Source organism: Mustela lutreola, chromosome 8, assembly GCF_030435805.1.
Source record: "Mustela lutreola isolate mMusLut2 chromosome 8, mMusLut2.pri, whole genome shotgun sequence".
Taxonomy (NCBI): Eukaryota; Metazoa; Chordata; class Mammalia; order Carnivora; family Mustelidae; genus Mustela; species Mustela lutreola.
Window position 1 is genome coordinate 140,375,713 of NC_081297.1, and position 14,484 is coordinate 140,390,196.

Below are 14,484 nucleotides of genomic sequence, written 5' to 3' on the forward strand. Positions count from 1 at the left end.
CCTGACCTTCCTAGTTAAGGATGATAAATTCGGGAAGGTGGTGATGGAAAGGTGGGCCCTGGAAAGCAATAGAAGAAGGAGGAAGGAAGCATTTTACAATTTGCCGGCAGAGGAGTTCTTTTCTGTTTGCTTTTTAAATCTTGATTTGATTTTGAAATACCTTCTTTCCTCCCCTCCTCTCCAATGTGGCATTTATTTATTTTTTTTTAAAGTTAAAAAGAACTAGATTAAATGTATCTGATGGGTTTTGAGAGGAGTAATAGCCATCTTTCAGAGAGCTGATGCTGGCAGTTGGAGCAGACCAGGGCGGGACATCGGAGGGCTGGCTCTTTAGCGCCCTGCAAATGGGGCCTTTCGCCAGTGTCAATGTCCACTGTTGGTCTCCTGTGATGGGCTGAACGTTTGCAGCCCCCTGAAATACATATATTGAAGTTCTAGCCTCCAGTGTGAGGATATTTGGAGGTGGGGGTCTTTGGGAGATCATGGGTCAGAGGAGGCCAGGAGGGTGGGGCTTCCACAATGGCATTAGTGACCCTATATGAAGAGGAAGAGAACCCAGAGCTTGGTGCCCCATGAGCACAGGAGAGAAGGTGGCCATCTGTAAGTCAGGAAGAGAGTTCTTACCAGGAACGGAATCTGCCGGCTCCTTGATCCCGGACCTCCAGCTTCCAGAACTATGAGAAGTAAATGTTAGCTCTTTCAGCCCCCCAGACTAGGGCGCGCTTGTTGTTATGGCAACCTGAGCAGACTAGGACACGTCCCATTTTGCCTTTCCTAGCTCTCCAAGTTAGGAGAATCCCCAGGACTCCCTTTTATCCCCTCCCCCATTTGTCTCCCAATCCACAGTCCTCTCCAGGGAGGAGCCCTGTGCAGGGAGCCCTCTGAGTACACCTGCAGGGTCATGTTCATTCCAGGCTGCACACTTTCATGGGAAAAACTGAAACCCTGGAGAGTTGCTGGGCTGTGGAGTGGAGCTGGTTTATTCTAAAACAGGAAACTCAAGGACGTCATGCTGGCGATCTTCAAGTATCCGAAGGATGATTGTTTTGGAAAGGGAAGGCATTCGTTCAGTGTTGCTGGATTCAAAGGAGGACGTGGATTGAAATTCAGCTTGTGGAGGAGACTCTGTTGAATAAACACTGCCCAGCCCAGACAGGGCTGCTTATTGTGGGGGGTGAGCTCCCTGTCACTGGAGGTATGCAAACATCCCTAAGGGATATTATCTCCTAAGAGGAGATTCGTGACCGGAGGAGTGGGGACACTCTACTGCACGGCTTCTAAGCCTCCCATCCCCCAGCTCTCAGAATCTGCGGCTTTAGGATTGTGTTAAATGGGGATGCCAGGATTGGGAAAGCAATGAAAGAAATCCACTGACGTGAGGACCAAGCTATAAAAAAAAATCTTTATTTCATGTACCAGGATTTTTTTCTTTTTTTTTTCTTTTTTAAGTTTTCTGCTTTTTAAAATTTTTTTTTTTCTGTTAACAGTCTGAAAAAAAAAAAGGACCCACCAAGAAAATAAAACGGAGGTTGGTTTCTTGAACTGGTTTGAGCTGGACGTGAGCAATCGTCCCCCCGGCAAGCAGCGCCCTTTGCATCCCGCTACCCGCTCCTTCCCTTGGTGGGGGGGCCCCCTAGCCCTTTCTTAGCAGTGCTGGCTGCACTCCACACCCAGATGGCCTTCTTCAGGCAGCCCCGGGACCCCGGGCTTCAGCCTGGAAAGAAGCCCCGGTCGCCATCCCAAACCCTCTGCCACAACTGGGGCCAATTTTGCTCTTGGCACGGCACCCGCTTGTTTACTGTCTCCTCGGGGCCTCTCCATCCCTCTAGTCCTTCATCTCTTCCGGTTTGGGTTTGGGAGCTGGTGGGGCAAGGGAGGGAGAGACTGAGATTTCTGCCCAGAGTGACCAGTGCTGGGTCGCCACCGCACCAGCCTTGGCCGCCAGTGCTCTGTCTGGAGCCTGTGTGGCCTTCGGTGCACTTGGAGGCTGGGCGGGCAGATGCTCTGCCTTGTGGCTCAGGCTGAGTTTGGGGTTCCCGCTGCAGCTGAATTGAAAACAGAGCTCTCGTTTCCCCCACAAAACATGGGAAGGGGGGCTGGGAGTGTGCCAGCGCCCACAAAGCCTCCAGAACCACTCCCTGCTTCAGAACTTCAGGCCGGGCCAGGGTCAGGGAAGAGGCAAAGCGCGAGACCTGCCGATGGGTCTGGTGGGGGGGGGGTCCCCTCCTGCAGCAGAGTAGCCGGCAGGCCGGGCTGAAAGCTGTTGGGTTTCTCTGTCTGAACTGGGCCTTGTTGGTCTGGGAAGAATGGGGAGCAACACGGGGTGCCCCAGACTTTGTCTGAGGCATCAACTTTATTTTGGGGGTTGGTCCTCAACCGGCGACCAGACTCTGTAAAGCCATCTCCGCCATCCCCTTGACCTTAACCCTCCCAGCCAACCCCAGAGGATCCTCTTTTTCTCTGACGCCCAAAGAGAGCGGGGAAGGCCTGGCAGCTGACCTCTTCTCTCGAAGAAGCCCCCTTCACTCTCTGTGACTGGGTTATGGCACTAAAGAAAGGGGACACAAAATGAAGAGTGACTTTGGGGACCTCTGGTGGCTTTCCCCTTCTCTGAATGGCAGGATACGTTTGCTCATACGTATGTATTTTTGCTCTGACATCTGATGTGGGGGCAGGGGTTTGGGAGCACAGTGAGGAGGCATATGGGGTGTGTGTGTGTGTGTGTGTGTGTGTGTGGCTGAGAGGCTGACTGATGATTTGGGAATGTTCTCGATGTCTGGGGGCTGGATGGCTGCTATTTCGGTCATCCCTGGCATCTTCCTCTGGGCAGGTGGCAGATTTTAAAGTCCTCAACACCAAGAATAAGAATAGGCCTTTGGAGCTCATCTAGGTCAATCCATATGCTTACATATGGGGGAAACTGAGGCCCAGAGAGGCCACTGCAGCAAGGGATTCCAGAATCCAGAGCTGGGTTTTTGATTGGGGTCCTTTCCATGCATGCCAGTGAGGTGTGTATGTGTGTGTGTGTGTGTGTGTGCGTGTGTGTGTGTGCACGCACGCATGCGCGTGTGTCAGTGGTGTTACTGTTGTCAATGGCTTTGGAAGGCAGGAGTCAGTGTTCTCTGAACCCTACTTCTGACTGTGTATGGGGAGGGAAAGGTTTAGACTGTGTATCCCGGTGGATTGGATGAGCGTGGGGCCTGGAGGACTGTGAGTGTGTGTGTGTGTGTGTGTGTGTGTGTGTGAGTGGGTGTGCGATCTCCTTCTTATAGACCTGGTTCTCCGTCGTGATTCTCTCTCTCTTCCGTATTAGCAGCACCTTCCTGGTATAAGGAAGAGATCTCTGTCTTACGACTTCCCTGCCACTCCCCCGGGGGCCTTCCTCCTGGGCCTCCCCCTTGAGCCCAGCCCTGATCTCTCCCAGCAGGTGTTTTTTTTTTTTTTTTTCTTTTTTAAATGGAATTGTATATTTGTTTTCTGTTTTCTCTTTACAAGTTCCCTGCTAAATTTTAAGTCCCCCACCCCACCCCATTGTTTTATTTCACAGTTTAAAGCTGGAAAAGAATTAAAAGAAAAATACTATCTGTTTTTCTTGCAAGTAAATCCACTTATTATATATTTACATTTATTTATAGTCTGTGGTTTTTTTATTAAAAAAAAATCACCACTTGTTTTTCCTTTTTCTTTTGTAAAAAGAAACCTTTTTGCAGTGTCGTTGTTGGACCCGCTGGGCCCCAGGGGGGCTTCAGTGAGTCCAAGGACCCCCAAAGGGTCAATAAGCCCCCTTCCCAGGGGGGCCGGGGGGGCCTATGAGTCTGGGGGTCCACCATCGCCCCAGGGTCATCAGGTGGCCCTGAGGTGAGAGGTGAGGAGGGAGAGCTGCTTTATATCCCCCCCGGGGAGTGAGCATCTTCTGCTTAAGGGCAGGAGCGTGGGGTGGTGACCCCAAGAAGCTCACCCTGAGGATTCCAGGGTTCTGGCATCTCGCAAGCCTACGGCAACCATCCCCTCTCCTTCCCCTCCCTCAAGGCCTAGGAAGTCATCACAGTGGGTTAAGGACCATTAAGGACTGGGAACTTGGGGGCTGGACAGGCCCCAAGTGCACCCCCCTCCAGGCACCTTTCGGACAGGAGGGACCAAGGACTCTGGGGTCACCTGGAGGCCTACAATTGCCCCAACGATGCTGGGTGGAGTCGGCTTGCAAGCCTCGGAGCTTGCCCAGCGTTCCTGGGGCACCCATCCAGAGGCTCCAGGGACCTGGCAGTGACCGAGGGGCTCACCTGGCCCCGGGGCCCCTGAGTATCCACCCCCCACTCGCCCAGGGAGGCAGAGCCCGTTTGGGGTTAAAGAGAACAGAAAAGTAACTCGCCCGCATAAAAACAAAAAGGAACATAAACCCCTGATAAGTGCAGAGAACATTCCCCCTTCCTTTTTGCTCTTCATTTTTTGCTTTAATGTTATCTTGGTTCCCTTTTATTTTTTTCATTTAAATTGGTTTTTATTAAATGTTAAAATAATGGTACATGGGAATTCATGCATTTTCTTTTAGATTTATTTTCTATTTTTAATTTTTTTAACCTCTCTCGCTTTTTTTTTTAAGTTTGTTTTTCTTTCCCTCGGTTAATATTTTTTTTTTCACATTTCCTGTCGTTTTGCTTCTTTGTTCCTCTTATAGTTTGTTCTTTTTTTTTTTTTTAATTTACTTGTTATGTTTTTCTCTTTTTTTGTTTTTTTGTTTTTTTGCTTTTGGAAGGTTCCCCCCCTCCAATGGATGGTTGGGTTCCCGCCCCCCTACCCCCGCCCCCCGCCCAACCTCGGGGGGCCCACGCGAGAGGGGAGGGCCGCGCGCCCCTCCTGCGGGCGTGCTCCAGGCCCCCCGCGGGCTTCATACGGGGGTGGTCCGGCGGTTGGCTGTGTTGGAGTGGAGAGAGTCTTTGTTCTCCTTCTGGATACAGTTGTGGACTTGGAGGAAGCTGTTATCCCTGTCGGAGTTGTAGGTGGCGGTGGGCGTGGTGGCGGCCTTCAGGGGGTCCCTGCTGAGGGTGTACATGGAGATCTCCGTGGACGGCAGGGTGTTGAAGCCCTTGATGCCCACGGGGGAGGCGTCCCTGGAGTGTGAGGGCTCGGTGGAGCGGGAGCTGGAGCGGCTGCGGCGCTGGTAGCGGTAGCGGTAGCTGGGGATGCGGGTGATGGCGGAGGCCTGGAGGTAGTCCGTGGCGCGGGCCGTGGCCCGCAGCTGTTTGTGCCGGTCGATGAACATGTGCACGGCCAGCACCCCGACCATCTCGGCGATGATGAAGGACAGGGCCCCGAAGTAGAAGGACCAGCCGTACGAGTAACTATTCTTTTTGGAGTCGCTCTTGGAGGGGTCCCCGGCATTGGCGGATATGTACACTATGATGCCAATGATGTTACTTAGACCTGCGGGGCACACATGGAGCGAGAGGGTGGGGCCGGGGGCAGGGGGCGGATCAGAGAGAGGGTTGGTTAGTTCCCGGCACGTGTCAGACCAGGGACAGCCACAGGGGCCTTACTGGCTCTAGGGATTTTGTGGCCAGTGCCGGAGAAGGCTAGTGGCAAGCATGGTCTTAATATTGGATCGTGCTATTGGAGAGAGCCACGGAGGGGAGGGTTGATGGAAGCGAAGCTAGGGGCGGGCTGAGGCGTTCTACCACCACAGTGCGGAGTAACCAGGAGAGCTGCTGTTTATTGAGTGTTTGCTATCTGCCTTCGCTGTGCTGTGTGTGTCTGGGGGGTTGCGAATGAGGAAATGGATCGGAGAGAGGTTAAGTAACTTGCTCTAAAGACTGCACAGAGGTTTGAGCTGGTAGAGCAGGGGCTTGGGACTGGCTCCCGGAGCCAGTTACCTGGATTCAAAGCCTTTGGCAAAGTGACCTGAGTCAGAGTTTGCAGATCTGTAAAGTTGGGGGGGGGGCGGGGAGGTGATAGGACTCTCTGGGCCATGTAGAAGATTAAATGAATTAGCACATGTGAAGCTGTTTGGGGCTGAGGTATAGTAAATAGAGCCACGGACTTTTTCTGGCATCCGAAGCAATGTGACTTGTCCTGTAACAGGGCTGAGGCCAGTGGTTTTAGGTATTTGCCTGCTCCGGGGGGGGGGGGGGGGGGGGGCGGGACAGTGAGGGGACAGGGCAGTGAGGATAGGCCCAGTATTCTGAGAAGGACCTGGGGTTTGGGCGTTTTTCTATAAACTGGAAGGGAGATGGGCCATGGAGCTGAGAGACAGGGTCTGGGGGTGCTCCTAGAGGACTCCGCGGGGGGCTTGGTCATTCCTGTGGGGCAGGAACCCCAGCACGGCCTATGACAGGACCCGTTGCAAGACCTCCCTCCCCCCTGTCTCTGTCAAGTCCTCCCAGCCGCCGAGCACCCACACCTCGGCCTGCTCCCCACAAGCATGCCCGGGCTTTGGCCTGCCCAGCTCAGAGGCCATTACCTGCAGACACGAAGAAGATGCCAGCACTCAGGATGATGTTGTGTCGAGTCTTGTAGAACTCGCTGGCTGCAATGCAGAGCCCACCCATGAAGAGCAGAATCACACTCAGGATCGGGAAAATGCTCGAGGCCCTCACAGCCCCTATGGAACACGGTCAAGGAGAGAGAGAACCGCACAGCTGTGAGCCAGAGGGACGCATGGGGAAGAGAGTGGCCCATGGGGTGGGGGTTTTGTGGACTCGGGGCCACAGTCAAGTTTGCTTAGGGAGGGAGGGAGGAGGAACAATCCAGTGCTTACCTCACAGCCCTTCGGGCGCTCCCGTCTACCTACAGGACCAAACACCAGGGCCTCACGAGGCCCACGGGGCCCTATGTGACATGGCTTCGGCCCTTCTCCAGCCTCATGCCTCCTGGTCCTCACTCTTAGTCCCCATGTCCTCTCTGGTCTAGACACAACAAACTTCCCATGTCTTGTCATTGCATGCTTTTGACTTTTGACATATTGACCTTTCTTACTAGAATGATTTTCCTGCTCTTTCTGACTCAGCAGATTTCAATCCACCCATCAAAACTCAACTCAAACTCACCTCCTCTGTGCCTTCCCTGACTTCTTTAAGCAAAAGGACCCATCCCTTCCTCTGTGCTGGGGCCCCTGGGGCAGTGTGTTATCGTGGTGAAGGAGCCACACGGCCTGGATCTGAATCTGGCTTTAACATATATTAGCTGTGTAGGGTGGGATGAATTGTCTCCCTGTGCCTCAGTTTTCTTATCTGTAAAATGGGGATGGTCTTAGTGCTGAGCCTCCTCAGATTGCCATGAGGATTAAATGAACTGATGCTGACAAGGCACTTGGATAAGTTTCTGGGGACATGTAGTAAACGCCGGGTAAAGGATAGTTAGTTAGTATAGGAAAAACTTGTTTCTCTATATGCTTCCGTAAGCCGTGGGGTCCCATGAAGGCGAGAACTGTTTCTTTCTTTCTTTCTTTCTTTCTTTTTTTTTCCCCCCTAGTTCTCTCTTTTTAATCTCTCTGGCCCCGCAACTCGGGTAGATGCTGGAGACACTGTAGGTCCCCAGTGCAGGCTCATTGAGTGCATATTTGTGGGGAGGAAGTCCAGACAGAGAAAGAAGCAGACATATTGCCGAGAAAAGGACAAGGGAAAAACAAAAAGAAAAAAAAAAAAAAAACGCCTTCAGGATAAGGTGAGAAGGAAGGACCGACAAACAGGCACAAGAAAAGAACACCCTCGGGAACATTTTACTTCTGCGTGTGGGAGGACCAGGAGGGCAGAGGGACGCAGATGGCCGAGGGTGGAAGGGGGGAGGGGCAGGCCAGGCCGGCAGGGGGCGGATGTGGGGCGCAGTGTCCCTATGGGGACCCAGAAGCTCCGGGTCCCCCACAAAGTGTCTCTGGAGAGTACAAGAGTCTTTCTCTCCAGATTCAAATAAGGCGGCGCTGACCCCAGGACCTTGAGTCCCTTTCCTGCGAGCTGTGGGCCAGGCAGGAGGCAGTTGCTGGGAGGGAAAGGAAGTTTTCTTTACATGTTTGGGTTGTTTAAGTGGCTTCTGAGGAGGTTTAGGGCCCCTTGGCTCAAGCCCCCTGGGGAGGGGGGTGGGGTTGGTTCGCTGGGGATGTGTTTTGGAGAACTTGAGGAAGTTCTATATAGAACTTGAGGAATTTTTCCAAGAGGATTTTAAGCAGTTCGCTTTGATGTGTCACGTAAAACTCCTCCTCTCTCTTCCCCCGGCACTTCAGGAAGTCTACACCGCTTTCTGATGCTGTGGGGTGAATGGGTTATTTTAGGGGGCTTGAAGAAGGGTGAGCTTGAACTAGGGACTGAAGAATGAAGCGTGCAGGGGACGCAGCTGGGTTACTGGGCCATCGGGCTCCCCTCTCCTTCAGGCAGGGTTGGGCCGCCTCCCCCCAGATCGCCACCTGCAACCCACTTTAAGACAATGGTTGTGTCCCCATCGTGATCCTCCTATACGCATACATGGTGCCTGGACGTGCACACTCCGTACTGTTCGAGTCTTCATCTTCATAAGCACATGGGGATAGGAGAGTTGACTGAAGACTCAGGAGAGAAGAGAGAATCTTTGACAAGCACCTACTCTGTGTCGAGTCCTGAATGAGTACGTAACGTACATTCTCTAATTTAATCCTCATACCAGCCCTGGGGGGCTGTGTTTTTTTTTTTAGCCCTAGTTTACAGACAAGAAAGCCGAAGTTCAGAGAGGCAAAGTTACTTGCCCAAGGCAGCCCAGCTCCTGAGTCAGGATTCAAGCTCAGCTCAGTCCCAATTTTGGACCACCCTGTACTCTCCCTATGGGGTTTTCGAGGAGCCTGGGAAGGGTGCTACAGAGTCCAGGGATCTGGCTTTGGGGTCCCAGCTGTGCCACTCACTTGCTGTGTGGCTGAGGCAGGTACCTCGCCCTCTCTGGTTTCCTCATGTGTAAAAGTGGGTGTGGACCTTTAGATGATTTCTCATGCTTCTGCCCTCTCCGTGTGCCTGTGATTTCTGGCCAGCTGGGAATGGAGGGTGATAGCAGAAAGGAGGAAAGATGGGTTGGTGTGACTTCCGAGGGGCAGCAGCAGTGGTTCAGAGGAGCAGAGCGGAGGAGGAAGCTCTCCAGTCTTTCCCCTCTGAGAAAGCAGGCGCTTCCTGCCCACCGTATGCCCACATTTGGCAAACCCAGGCTGCACCCTCGGAGCCAATGCCTCCCAGGCAGCAGGGGCCTGATGGTGTTAGCTCAGCCTGCCGGCAGAGCCCGGATATCCCAACTTAGCCTTGCAGACGGCAGAAAGAAGGAGCGCCAGCTGCGGAGGGAGCTGGGATGCTGTGTGCGCAGCCGTGTGTATGTGCGCGTGCGCATGTACACGTGTGCAAAGACAAGATAGGAGGCTGGAGAGGGCGGTCTCCTGTGTTGTAACCAGCAGAGAGCAATGGGACCACTTCAGAAGGTCCCGGGCAGTTTACGATGTGTTCTAGGACAGGGTAGCCAGTGGGCCATGTGGACAGTAACCTCTCTGGTCCAGCAGGGCCACCCCAAACACCAGCCTCTCTTGGATGAGGTTTGCCCAGGATGAAGGTGACAGGGGACAGCCGGTAAATTGTGCCATGCCTAGGGAAGCTATGTTTGCAGGACCCAAATTCAGGCTGGGCATGGAGGGACTTCAGAGCAAGCCGGGACTCCCACGTTAGAGAAGTTTCTCGAAGGTGGTCTTTCTGGCTGAGCAGTGTCCTAGGCAGAGTGAGGATGGGGGGGTTAGTTGCAGAGGAGTTCTTGCCCTGGCTTTGTCACTGCCTCACAGCATGGCCGTGGGCAAGGGTCTTTACCTCTCTGGGTCTGTTTGTGCACACTGCAGAATGGGAAAAGGAACCCACCCATCCAGCAAAAGGGGATGTAAGGCCCCTTTGCTGCTTGAGGGACAGTTGGAGGGCCAGCATCTTGGGAAGCTTGTTAGAACTACAGAGTCTCAGGCCTCACTTGGCAGCTGTTAGACTCTACATTTTAAGATTTTTATTTATTTGAGAGAGAGAGATCACAAGTAGGCAGAGAGGCAGGCAGAGAGAGGGGGGAAGCAGGCTCCCCGCTGAGCAGAGAGCCCGATTCGGGGCTCAAACCCAGGACCCTGGGATCATGACTGGAGCCAAAGGCAGAGACTTAGCCCACTGAGCCACCCAGGTGCCCCAGAATCTACATTTTAACAAAAGTGTGTAACCCAAGTCATATGCACATGAAAGTTTGACAAGCGCTGTTGTCGAGATCAAATTGGATCTTACCAGTCCTTGTTCTGTCTGGCAAGTGTACAGTCAAAGGTGTGATATTCCTGACTTCTATTGTTTCCCCTCCATCCTTCAGACCCTACTTCCCCATGAATCGTCTTGATTCCCACTGAAGCTGGTGTGGTTTTAGTGCTGAAATCTCTCATGAGGAGCAGAAGGTATCAGATTTATCTCATGAATAAATATTTATTGATCTCCTACGACTAAGCATATGGGACTATGCAGTACCTACCAACATTTACGGAGCTCTTCCTGCATGCCAGACCCCATCCTGGCATGTGGACAAACCCACTGAAACCTCAGACAAAACCCACGAAGCCATGGCCTTGGCCTCATGGAGATGGCAAATACCTGAAGCAGGTATTGGCAAACTTTTTCTGGAAAAGGGCGGATGGTAGATATTTCTGGTTTTGCTGGCCATATGCTCTCTATTACAGCTACCCAACTCAGCTGTTGCAGCATGAAAACAGCCTTAGGCAATCTGTAAACAAATGAGTGCGGTTCTTTTCCAATAAAACTTTATTTGCAAAAACAGTTGGTGGGCCAGATTTGGCCTACTAGCTGCAGTGTGGCCCTTCCTGGTTGAGAATGTAGTATGGTGTCCCGGGGAAAGGCCGTGTGGTCCAGCGTAGGGAGGGGCTTGGCCTTGACTAGCTGCGAGCCTGGTGAATAAATACAGACTGAGTGTCTACCAAGGAACGGGTTTCCAGTTGGGTGTGGGAGACCTGGGGGTTCACAGACAGGCCTGGTTCTTGTCCTTATGGGGCTTAGGTTCTTGTGAAGGAGATATAGATATGTCACCAGATAATAATAATCCAGTCTTTAATGTACACTAGGACTATTTTAAGCGTTGTATATATATTAATTCATCAGTTCTCATTACAACTCTGCCAAGTAAGTATTGGAATTCCCCCTTCCTACAGCAGCTAAAACCGAGGCACAGAGAGGTTAAGCCAATCGTCTGAGTCCACCCAGCAAGGAAGTAGGGAAGCTGGTTTGTGAACCCACACAGTCTGCCTCCAGGGTCTGGGTGTCTGACCACTGCACTCCCCTGCTCTCAGGCCTGTGCCTCCTGCCCCTTGGACCCTATTCTGAGCTCACAAGATCAAGGAGGGCTTCCCGGAGGGAGTGATGTTGGAGTTGGCATCTGATGGATAAGGAGAAGCTGACAAGGCAGAAGAGAGGCAGGGAAAGGAAGCGGTGTGAGCCGGGCTGGAGGAAGGATCCTTGCTCAGGGAACTGGAAGGCACTGGGTCACAGAGAGTCCCTGGAGGGTTTGGGGAGCTCTAAAGGAAATGAGGTGGGCCAAGGGCAGGCTGGCGGGGCGTTGCGGGGGAGGTTGTGGTTCATGGGTGGACATGTGGGCTTGGGGCACAGAGGCACGGTCTGGGCTGAAGCTGTAAATGAAGGATCATAGACACAGAGGTGAGCACGGGAGACCCTGGCCATGGACGAGTGAGAGGGCTAGCTTTGGGGCTTGGGGGACTGCAGGGTTTAGAGACAGCTCAGGAAGAGCTTGTGCAAATCACGTGGGGGTGACTGGCTTCCACTTCCTTGTCTGGATTAGATGATTTCCAGGTGATGTCTGTTTCTGAGGGTCCTCTACACCCCAGACGTCCCCTCAGGGGCCACTCAGCCAGGCCAGGGCACTGTCTTATGTAGTCCTTTGATCAGAATGGTTGTCATTCCCAGGTGCATGGAGGGTGTGCTCCCTAGTTCCCGGGGCCAGTGCTCAACTCTTGAAGTTTGTTATTCCCCTGGGATTTGGTGCCTTCTTGAAGGACAGGATCACCCAGCAGTGGCCCAGGAGAACCTTCTAAGCTCTTGGGCTTTTCTCCGACGTCGCTTCCCTCCGTGCTGTGCTGGAGGAGGTGGCCAAGACCACAGATGTATGCGCGAGATGCACATATGAATGTGAAAGAGAGGGTGAAGAGGGGGAGAGAGTGTGTTCTGGAGGAGACCCTCCTCGGGGAAGGAGGAAGAGGAAGGACAAGACAGCGGATGAGGGAAGGGAGAGAGTCGAGAGTGGTGGTTAAGGGTCTGGACTCCACATGTGGCCTCCTTGGGGCCCCAGCCCAGTCCCCCCATGCCTCCCACTGGCAGTGTGGCCTCTGTGTCTTCCTTTGCTTGTCTGCGCCACGGAGACCCCAACCAGACCTAGCTCCCAGGGTGTCATGAAGGGGAACGCAGACAATGTCTAAAGTAGTCAAGTGTGCTGTAGAGAATGACATTGGAAAAGAATTCTGGAAGCTCCGGGAGCTTCCCTCTATGCAGGCTCCAGAGGCTGCCCCGTTCCCTATTGTCCCCAAGGTGGCCGATCGGCGGCACCAGCTCAGGATGGAGGCGGCCTGCGTGCCTCCCTTGACTATGCTGTCTGCCCTCTGAGCCTTGGTTGTCCGCCTGCTGTAGGGTGATCGTGAGCACACCCAGCTCATAGCCCATGATGAGGAATCAGGAATCAACACACTTTAAGCAATTACAACAGTGGCCTGTCTGGCTGAGTGCCAGCAAATGCTAGTTCTCATGGTGGCAGAAGGGACCTGTGTAATTTCTTGAGGGGCGCGGGGTTCTCTGGGCTGGTAGTTATCCCAGTGCAGGTTGTGAGTCAGGAGAAGGTGCTGAAGTCAGCCCACCAGGTGTAACCAGCACTTAAAGAAGTAAACCAGGACCAAATTGAGGATGTCACCATGTGTGGCGTATAGGAGGTCAGCTCTGTTTGGAGACCCGTTTGCTCTGGTTCTGTGGATGTGAGTGAGTGTGGGTGGCGGCTTCAGATGTTTCCAAATCACACTGTGACCGCGGAGAAATACACACACACACACACACACACACCCTGCAGCGACCCACAGACACACTAGCAGACACAAGGACATAGGCGCTTAGTTCAGACAGACGCTCACATGCGTGGACACACAGGTACCAGAAGACACAGAACGAAGCACAGACTCACCCCCTTGTGCACAAAAACAGACACACAAAGGAAGTCACACCCGGGTCACCACGGCCTCTGTCTTCACCCGCACTCCAGCTTTGGTTAGGAGGTATAAGGACGGGGAGCACCAGCGAGGACACATCGGTGGCCCCCCAAAGCTTGCTGGGGAAAACAGGTCTGGTCATCATTTGTCTTGGGTAAACTAGTGACGGGGGGGGTGAGGGGTGCACTGGCCACACCTTTGTGGGGCCCAGATGTCAGGAGGCCCATGCTGTGACCACCGCCTGTCACTAGAAAGCCCCCGGACTCCGTGGTTCAGGACAAGCCGTGGAACTCCTCAAATACCTAAGGGGGCCTATGGGGGTGGGGTAAGAGCATTCATTCATTCATTCATTCATTCATTCATTCTATCAGATATTGATTAGGTGCCTTACTTCTGCCAGGTCCCTCATGAGGCACTGGACAATGTCCAAAGCCTGGCATGATGGCTTGAGAGCAAGTGAGCCCCGCTTTCTTTGCCACCGCAGGAGATGAGCTCTGCATTCCTGACCAGCCACGTCCTTCTGGCATTCTCTCCTTCCCGCCCTGCTCTAGATCTTCAGTGCAGCCGGTCGAATGAGGATGGTAGGGATGACCCGGACCTCCTCAGCCTCCCTCCTCAGCCTCCCTCCTCAGCCTCCCTCCTCAGCCTCCCTCTTCAGCCTCCCTCCTCAGCCTCCCTCCTCAGCCTCCTTCCCTGGGCCTTTCCCAGCTTCCTGGTCTCCGAGCCTTGGCTTCCTGGGGCTCAGACCCTGCCCCTCTTCTCTGCACCCCTGCCTTCATTCATCAAGTCTCCTGGCTTTAGATCTCATCTACCTGCTGACAACTGCGCGCTCCTGCCGGGGCCGGACCTGTCCCCAGAGTCCCAGACTCCAGGGCATCTCCCCAGAGAGTCCCACAGGCCTCTCGGACTTAAGGCACCCGACACTCAGCTTCCCAGTCTCCCCAAACCCAGCCTTGGGCTCAAACCCTGACTCCTCCTTCCCTGGTAAATATATACAGCCTTTCTGGAAATCCTCTCTGCGGGTCCTTGGGAATGGTTTCCAGCTCTGACCCCTTCCCTCCTCCTCCACTGCTTCTACCTTGGTTCAGGACACCTTCTCTTGTCTAAATTATCACCAGCAGGCTCCTAACTCTTCTGCCTGCTTCTGCCCTTGCCCTGTTTTAGTCTCCTGTGAGTGTAGCAACCAGAGGGTCCTGTAGAACGTGAGATGGTGTTCACTGCTCTGCCTAGACCCTCCAATGGCTTTCTGCAATACCAAGCCCTTTCCA

At 53.4% G+C, this 14,484-nt stretch overlaps 1 protein-coding gene across 1 annotated transcript in view; it reads right to left on the bottom strand.

The window, feature by feature from the left end:
- Positions 1-1,388: 1,388 nt before the first annotated feature.
- CACNG2 (calcium voltage-gated channel auxiliary subunit gamma 2) overlaps positions 1,389-14,484 on the bottom strand; it is a 112,998-nt gene continuing 99,902 nt past the window's right edge. Inside the window, exons 3-4 of the mRNA XM_059186860.1 lie at positions 6,455-6,595; positions 1,389-5,421 (exon numbers count right to left, since the gene is read on the bottom strand). Coding sequence (XP_059042843.1) covers positions 4,886-5,421; positions 6,455-6,595 — 677 coding nt within the window. The 3' untranslated portion in view covers positions 1,389-4,885. The remainder of the gene's footprint in view (positions 5,422-6,454; positions 6,596-14,484) is intronic.